Source organism: Bidens hawaiensis, unplaced genomic scaffold, assembly GCF_021521415.1.
Source record: "Bidens hawaiensis isolate Kalapana, Puna unplaced genomic scaffold, B.hawaiensis_p1.1 tig00021497_1, whole genome shotgun sequence".
In the NCBI taxonomy this organism is placed as follows: Eukaryota; Viridiplantae; Streptophyta; class Magnoliopsida; order Asterales; family Asteraceae; genus Bidens; species Bidens hawaiensis.
In genome coordinates, this window is record NW_027493334.1 from 145,095 (window position 1) to 154,262 (window position 9,168).

Sequence of the window (9,168 nt, forward strand, 5' to 3'; positions counted from 1 at the left end):
AACAGGTTAACATAGTTCTATCATTTATATAAGTTTAGCCCTATTGTTCTATAGTCAATCACTCAACACATATGTTGACTAATTGAAGCAAACTCACTATTGTACATTTATCGATGTTGGCCTGCACTCTATATCTGATAACATTCGTTTCATCACAATGGAATGAGTTGGAACCAGTTCTGCTTGCTCATCCTGAGGTGACATGTTTCGCCTTATGTCTATAATCTATCATATATACAAGTTACCGGTCCAAAAATATTGTTTTAAAAAATGTGGTAGATGAATGTGGGGCAATGGATGTATTCGTATTTGGATCATTTGTTGTTCATGTTTAATAATCCATGAAGATTTTTAGTGATATGTAACATTGTATTACTAATGTGTTCTTTGTTTTTTAGGCTATAAAGACTTTGGTTATCTATGCCTTACATACATTTTTATCCTATTCTAAAAAGGTATGACATGATGCATTATGAAATAATATCTATGTGTTTCCAATTCAAACACATTGTCAGTTTTGTGATCAAACATCATGTTAAATTACAATGATCTATTTCTTTGCAGATAAGAGTAATTTCAAGAACTGGATGTTCAGCTGGATAAACATTTGGCAAATTTGTGGGTAATAACGTGTCAAACTAGCATGGAGGGATATGAACTGGACGACTTAGACTTGCTGATGATGAAACATGATGATAGTTAGATGCTACAGAACATGTACAATGAGTGCTTGCTGTTCATCCAAGATGGAGATGGACTGCAACAGTGAAGTTTTTTTTAATGAAAGAGATCAATTATGTACCTATCATATATAATCAAAGTTTGGTTATGTGTGAAATTTGTATTTATTTATAACAAATCCATGATCTGAGCCTCGAGTAGTTAATCGCGATAATGTTCGAAGTTTAGTTTTTAGCATAGTTTGTCGCCCCGTAACGCTGGGGTCTTAATACTAATTATATATATATATTAAATAACTTTCTTATGCATTAAAGTTGTACCTTTTGTTATGAATCTTATTTTCTTACGCGTGGCCCTCTCTTTACAGATGTCCTCTTCTTGGTTTAACACACACCTCTTTCACCTTTTTTAACATTACTCTCTTTTGATATTCCAAATGCCAGTCACCATCACCAATCTCTCTCTCTCTCTCTCTCAACTGGTTTCACCGCCAAAGCCACCGCTCTCTTTCTCTCTGTTCTATCGGCTCTACCTTCCTCTCCACCGGGGTTCTTATGTCTCATCGGCGGTGAGTTCGAGTGAACCCCTTACTGTCGCCACCCACCATGGTCGCCATAGGCTTTAGCACCACCTGATGGCCCGGTAGCCGGTGGTTTGGTGACGGAGTGGTATTCTTCACCTACCGTTGCCAGGTGGCGGTGGCTCGGTGATGGGATGTGTTGGCTGTTTTAAGCGACCCGTCCAAGAGAGATGGATATATAGTTTGCGTGCGTTGAGGGTTGCTACTTACCCCATCCACACTGGAGGCAGTTTGCTTTTTTGGCTGATGTGGTTTGTGTTTTGAGGCTAGAACTGTGATGACTGTCTGTTTCCGTGTTATTTTCGATAACATATGTTTGTTATTGTTTTCGAGCTGTGATGTGATGACTTTACACATTTCTATGCACGTATTTATTTCGATTTTTAGAAAGAAACAGAGGAAATTAAGGTTTTGGCCCGGTGGACAGTGGCGTAGCCAGAAATTTTTTCCTACGGGTTCGAAAATTTTTAAGGGACAAAAGACCGACTGTTTACCACTTATATTTGGGTTTTCTACGGGTTCGATGTTGAAATTTCTACGGGTTCGATGTCAAAATACACTAATATATAACACTAAAACAAAATTTTATACGGGTTCGGCCGAACCCATTCCCTTAAGGCTGGCTACGCCCCTGCCGGTGGAGAAGCTACAAAACCTCTCTGAGCCTCTATTGTAACCTTAGATGCGGTGCACATGAGGTGTTCATATGAATTCAAGTTTTTGGAACTTATAACTTGATCACTAGGATTTTGGAGAGAAAATGAGGATCATGTTTAAGTTTACCCGTCTTCCTCCTTATTATCCTCAAGAGCCATAAATGTGATCGTTAGTTATTTTATTGTTGATTACTGCCTTTTTAAATCGATTTTGTTTCTAAACGGTAAAACCTATTGATTGCGTCTTGGTTGCGATTTCTTGCTCAGTGGATGTAAATTAATTTATAAACTCCAAAAGTCAAAAGAAAAGAAGGTATGAATCTCTTTTAATAGTTTTGTCTTTTGAACGGTCTAAAGTAAAATTATCCCCAAAAAATATACTTACAAGTTCATTTTTTTTTATATTAACATATGTTGCAACCATAACGGAGATCTGAGCGTCAAGTACTTTTAAGTTACATTTCGTGTATTGGAAAATTTGTTAGTTGGATTTGTTTGCCATTTCAATGTTGCTTTGTCTTAGGTTTATTAAAAACGATAAATGATTGGGATTTTGTTTCCGTTGGTTTTGGGTTGAGGTTTATATTGTTGAATGGTTTCTTTTAGAGGTTTACTTTATGAAACCAATACATTTTTACCAATACCATTGTTTTAGCATTTAAGAAGAGTGGCTAATTTCTATTTTGTTGTCTTTTCTCTCATTAATGTCATTGGTGCTACAATGGTTAAAAAATAGCGTGACGATTGGCAAAGACTACAACATGTGTGCTCTTGCTAACTTTTTCTTACGCAAATTTAAGTTTTGAATTTTAAGGTTTATTTTCTTATGTTTAATGATGAGTTTGATGATCCAACTCCAGCGGGTGAAAACTGTCAATTCACAGGTTCAGAACCAAGTTTAATCAGGTGAGGCTTATTCAAGTTCATAATGTATGTAATATGTTGCGTCTAATTCTTTTGTTAACTAATAGTTGCTTGATTATGTGATGTAGGGTTTCTTAATCAGGGCCAAGTTTCATAGATTAAATCACTTATCGAGCTGCTTCTGCTTCAACAGGAGAGACCGCCAAAATTATGTACACGTGCCCGAAATATTCTGTAAAACTGTATTAAAACTTTTGATACTTTGTTCCGCACATGTTATTTCTATGAAGTTGGCTGGAATCCAATCATACAGTGTACTTTTTGTCTAATTTCTAAACTGATATACTATACAATAACCCGTGCTATACAATAACCCGTGCAACGCACGGGTTCTTGATACTAGTTAATTCTAAATTTCAAGTTGAATTTCCTAATATTTACAGGTTGGAAAAGAACAAGTCTTGCAAAGTTAAGGAGCGATTTTGGTGGTATGGTAACCAGATTGTTTGGCAGTGGGATTGGTCTCGTATACCCGACATTCGATGTGGAGAGAAAAGAATGGGAAGACTTGAAACGACTAGTGGCGGCGGTTTGGAAAACTGGCGCTAATTCTTGGACGTGGTTGGGAGATAATCATGCGAGTCTTCGGTAAAATTGGTTAAGAAATTAATGATCTCAAGTCGAGACATGAGCAATCTTTTTGTTATTGAATGGTGTAAATGGGTTCCGTCTAAGGGTCAAATCCATGTTTGGAGAGTTGAATTGTACAGAATACCTACTCAAGATGCGTTAAATTAATTAGGAGAAATATTCAAGTTCAACTAAGTAGGTGTGGGTTTTGTGGCTCGGCACTTGAATTGGTGGACCATATTTGTTAGATTGCTCGGTGGCTTCGGAGGTTTGGAAGTCGGTTAGCAACTGGTGTAAGGTGCCGATGATTGTGGCTTCTTAAGAGAGATTTACTTATGCTTCGTGATCAGGTGGGTTTGGAAAAAGTCAAGAAAGAGGCTTTCCAATGGATCGTTGTTATATTAAGATTGAAGTCATTATTGGAGAAATAAAATTGTGAGGTTCCTTTGGTTTTAAGTATAAATCGAAGTTTAGAACGACTTCTTGGTTATATTGGTGTTCTTTTAACTTGATGTAATTTTTGGTGTGTTTGGTCTCTCTCCGTTTTGAAGAGGGGTATTTGGTGGTTGTTTTGTGGCGTGTTTATAAAAGTTACTAGCTGGGTGCCCGCGCAATGCAGCGGGGCGCACGCGCAACTTTACATTGAATGAATAGTCCATGTCGGTACATAGTCCATGTCGGTACATACGTCACCTGATGACAGTGCGCACATAGCCTGAAATTGGGCGCGTAACTTGTGCAAAGCCAGTTGCGTGTAATCGAAGATTGAACACACGTAACCAGACGGGAATGCACGTTATCGACATTAAAACATGCTTAACCAACAACACGCGTGTAACTCATGGCGATTTACGGTGTAGGGTGCTGGGTTGATCGTTTACCAAGATTGGGTTATGTGCGTTACGTGGTGCTGGACTTCATTGGCCCCGGTACATGTAAACAACGGTATCCGCGTAACTTGTAACGAAAATAACAAGGAAAACCTGAAATATACAGTAATTTGGAATAAATCATTTTTATAAACCAATTCGTTTTGACCCCAAACCCATTCTGATTCGACAACGTTCTGACATGGCCCCTTTTTACTCGAACCCGAACCAAATTAACCATTTTTTGTATCGACTCATTCCGACCCTAATGTACTTTTACAAATGACCCAAGCTCGCCTGACTCGACCTATTACCCGGTTATAAATGGTAAGCGCGCAACATACTAACTTTTTAAAACTAAAAAAACTATAACAATATCATACTCAAATTAAAGAGAATAAAATGCTCGTTTTTATGATGTATTTTTTTTAAAAAAATATTAACGTGTGAAAAATTATGACCGTTAAAAAAGTCATAGGGGCCATATGTGTAACTATTATTAAACTTTACAAAAATGTAGTGAAGTTGAGGGACTAAAGTTTTAAATATTATATCCCCTAATTTCTAAATTTTTGATGCATTATATTGTTGTATATAAAGCAATGGGTTTGTTACTTCTTAAAATTTAAAAGGTCCCTAACTCATGCTTATATATAGATATATAGATATAGATAGTAAAAAAAACTACTTTGTAGAGAATAAATGTATGATAGGCTGATAGCAATAGACAAGAGTTCATTGGGCATACACATGACACTATTCAAAGTTTGAAACAAAGTTTGCATTTTGAAATTTTCCTGCACGTAGTTATATTTTACTAACATTAAATAGGGTAAATCTTTTAAAAGAATATATCATAATTTCCAATTTATATGAGACCACCGCCATTTCATCACTTTGTTTGATCATCGATCTTCGACAGAGGAGCGGTGGTTTGTAATCAACGATTCTCTTGTTCATTGTGAAGTGAGTTCTCTGAAATTACTTGATAATACTATAATGGACTTTTTATTTTGGTTTCTAATTAGTTCAGTAGTTGCATGTAGGGTTTTTTAAATCTGCATGATATGTTTATTAAAAACATGTTTGCTTTGCTTTGTAAATGATCAAGTGACGACAATGCCATCAAAATCAATAAACAAACTGACACAGCCAACAAGGAACTGGTCGGAGCTCCCTTCAGATTTAATGGTGAATATACTTGAAAGAATTGGTGTGGATGACATACTCCTGAATGCCCAAAAAGTGTGCACTGCTTGGCGTGAAATCTGCAAGGATCCTGTCATCTGGAGGGCCGTTTATATTGACGGAATTCCAGCTCGAAGAAAATACGAAGCTGTGGTATATCAGGAGATGTGTAAGCGTGCTGTGGATAGAAGCCAAGGCCAATTGCTTGATTTAACCATCATTGGTTTTTGCGATAGTTATCTTCTTCAGTATGTTGTTGATAGGTATTTGTATTTCATTAATCATTGATAACTTACATATCCGTCTTATAAAGCAAATTTTTTATATGTTTCTCTTCCGTTAACAGATCAAGTCAGCTTAATTAGACGTCTAAAAATATCAAGTAAATATGTTGCAAAGCTTGGAGTCTGCAGTAATTCTGGTGCGCTGAAGAATTTATCATTATTGGAGGAGCTCAGTCTTGTCAATGTAACATTTATGCCAGAGGACATTGAAGTTGTTGGTCGGTATTGCACCTTGCTAAAAACACTCAAACTGAACCTAGATGTATATATATGGAATGGCGATGAGGATGATGATTTGTTGACTATGGATTATGAGGTGGCCTTGAACTCATTGGGAGCCGCATAAAAAACAACGGGTTGCAGGCAATACTAGATGGTTGTTGTCACATTGAATCACTTGACTTGTGTCGGTGCACATTCCTGGATCTGAGGGGGGACTTAGGGAAAAGATGTTCACAACAGATTAAATATCTCAAATATCCTCGTGATTCTTTTAAAGGGTGTCTATTTACTTATAGACTTTCAGATGATTGATTCTGGTGATGAATAAGGGGAACGCACCGACAAGGTTTCGGCCTTGCTCAGACAAAGGTAAATCTGGTATTAAAAACTTTGGTGAATTCTAAGGATGTTTGTTTGGGATTTATAATTCGTACTTGAAATATGGTGTTTTGTTTATGTGTAATTCCTAAATACGATTTTTGGTTTCTTATATCTTGGTACGGCTGGGCAGATCGATATTCCTATGTTTTGTGTGAGTTTCTTGTTTATATTCCAATATTCGACGAGTGATTGTTTTGTATCTTAAGTTTATTTTAGAATAAAAAAATGAAAAAGAATTCTGCTATTGAAAGCGGTCCCAGACTCCAGAGATCAGCTCGATTTCGACTGATGGATCAAGTGATTTTATAGGCTGGCTCCTCCGGTTTTACTGATTGTTTTAAGGATGATAGGCTAAAGTTTGTCACGGAATCAAGATCGATGAACCCTTTTGAATTATACGCTTATTGGGTCTGCTTATCTCGCTCGCACCATAGCCGACACATTGGAATTTGAAATCTATTGGAGACGATGGCTTCATTTTCAGAAAATTAATTGGTATCTCTGTGGTGGTGGCCTTGGCTTATGCAACCCGTTTCTTAAACAAGTCAAGCCAAACACGTACGACAAACAAGTCAAGCTAAACACGTACGGCCCGTTCAAAAGTGCTTTGACTTGTTAACCCACGTTAAGAAAATTATCTTGATTTTAGAGATGAGAAGCATTAAATTTTGAAGTTAAATACTTTCATTTTTAATTTATCAAATAACTATTAACTTTTACAAGTAAAATTAATTTTCTTTTTATACTTTTTTTATTTAGGGAAAATTCTCAAAATAGGTATTTTCATAAACAAATTCCTAAAATGACTATTTTAAACTAGCCATGGCAAGTAGCATATGTTAAGTAGTTTACAGAACCAATTAAAACATGTCACGTGGCCATATATATACATCTATTTTAGTGGCCATATGTCGTGTTTTGATAGTCACCAAACTAAATTGGTGATCTTCAACATGACCCCGGTTAGTGGGAACTGTATGAGCTAGGCAGGCGAACCAGATGTGACGGTCTAGACATACTAAATTACTAATCAAAGACCAATTAAGTGAGTCATTAGAGGACTAAAAGTTTAGATTGTTCCATGGATGTTTTGGAGCTGAACACCAAGCTAGAAACTCGTTAAAATTACCTTGAAGAAACTGCCAAACAAAATATATATTGATGGAACGATGGTGGTGGTTAACAACATTCGGTGTTGTATGAAGCTGGCGGCGTAAAGTGTTTTGAAATCGGAAGAGTTTGCCCAAGCGAAATGCGTTGGTGGTGGCTACACACACACATCGTATCTTGCAAAACATATCAACAATTAATTTGTGGTTTCCTGATCAGCATATATATTGGAGCTCCGGTGGTAGTGAGGTTTAAGCCGGTAATTATGTCCAAACACATTGGCGTATATTAGAATAAATATGAATAGACTTGGGATATGAATAAACCCTAAAGTCTACGGAAGTCTCTTTACGGCTTTAAGACGTTTCATAGAGCATGAATGCGTGGTCTATTGATTCAATGCCATGCTAAGAGATCTGGGCATGACACACTACTCGGTTTCTTATAGCATTCAAGGTCATGCATATTGGACCTTATCAATACATGACTATATATAGCAACCACTGGGAATGATCATATTCGTATTCAACTAAAGGATCATCTGTTTAAGCATTTCCAAGTTAAGGATATTGAAAGACTTAAGTAACTTCTTGGCATTGATCGAGTTTCAATATCTTAATACAAGTATGCATAGATTAGATATCCTTGAGAAAACAAGTTTATTTAGATTGCAAGGGAAATCATCATATGCATGTTAGATGGAGACATAACTATCTACAGGTACAAGACATCTCATATGTGAACTTTCATGTGTGGAGCTCAATATTTGTGACAATGAAGTTGTCTTACATATATATATTACCTCTAACCTATGATTATTCCATGAGAGAATAAACACAATAAAATTGAGATTGACTGTCAGATCCATCTTCGGAGTCGAAAAGATAAGCTTTATTGATTATGTTAAGTCTAATGGACAATTTCACGAAATCTCTTGGATGTCCGTTGAAGATTTTTACGTGACAAGCTTGGAGCATTTGATATATATGCTCCAGCTTAAGGAAGAGTGTTAAGCTTATCGATCATTGGTTGAAATTACAAAAGGATTTTGTGTACTTCGAATAAAAGTAGTAAAAAGGAACCACAGAGAAAACTATACAAAGTTAGAATAAACTTTATGTTCTACTTATAAGGAATGCACCTTAACATTTCACTGCATTTTACAACCTCAAAACAGATATCGTATTCTAGAATGCATCGAAATAATTTCAAAGCCACATCAATATTAGTTGACAACTCAACATGGATCTGTTGGCTAGTGTAGCCGGACATGTGGACCATCAGCGTAGCTCGTATGTTTTCAATTTCCTCGGCTGGCCAATTTCATTGGCTCGTCGTCATGTATATTTTAGCATGCGACTTCATCGTATACCAATGGTTGTATATCCTATCATCAGCTTAATTAGCTAGCTATTTTAGCTACCTTAGAAGTTAGCAGGCGGCTCCAAATGTTAACCTTCTATAATTACTGCATAGTAATTAAAAAAAAATCATATATACTTAAAATGTATGTGAACATTGTAGTTTTTAGTGATTGAAATGGAATATTGACGATGGGGATGTTTAATACGTTCCAATTACAGACAACTAGACAAGCTTCGTTCCGGTTTAAGCCGAGGCGTTCAACATTTTCTCATGATTATGTGTTAGCATCAGTCTCAACTCACTTTCAAGAACAGGAAACAAAGACGGTTTGCCAAGGA

At 36.4% G+C, this 9,168-nt stretch overlaps 1 protein-coding gene across 1 annotated transcript; it reads left to right on the top strand.

Moving 5' to 3' along the window:
• The first annotated feature begins 5,399 nt into the window (after positions 1-5,399).
• On the top strand, positions 5,400-6,098 carry LOC143563540 (putative F-box/LRR-repeat protein 22). Its single transcript, XM_077051058.1, has 2 exons — positions 5,400-5,691; positions 5,815-6,098. Exons 1-2 carry the CDS (start codon positions 5,400-5,402, stop codon positions 6,096-6,098), a joined length of 576 nt encoding a protein of 191 aa, XP_076907173.1.
• The last annotated feature ends 3,070 nt before the right edge of the window (positions 6,099-9,168 follow it).

Bases quoted from the DNA above. Each gene is read 5' to 3' on its own strand.
- LOC143563540 (XM_077051058.1), top strand. From the start codon at position 5,400: ATGCCATCAAAATCAATAAACAAACTGACACAGCCAACAAGGAACTGG. The intron at 5,692-5,814 runs GTTTTTGCGATA...TTCCGTTAACAG, and splicing joins GCTTGATTTAACCATCATTG to ATCAAGTCAGCTTAATTAGA.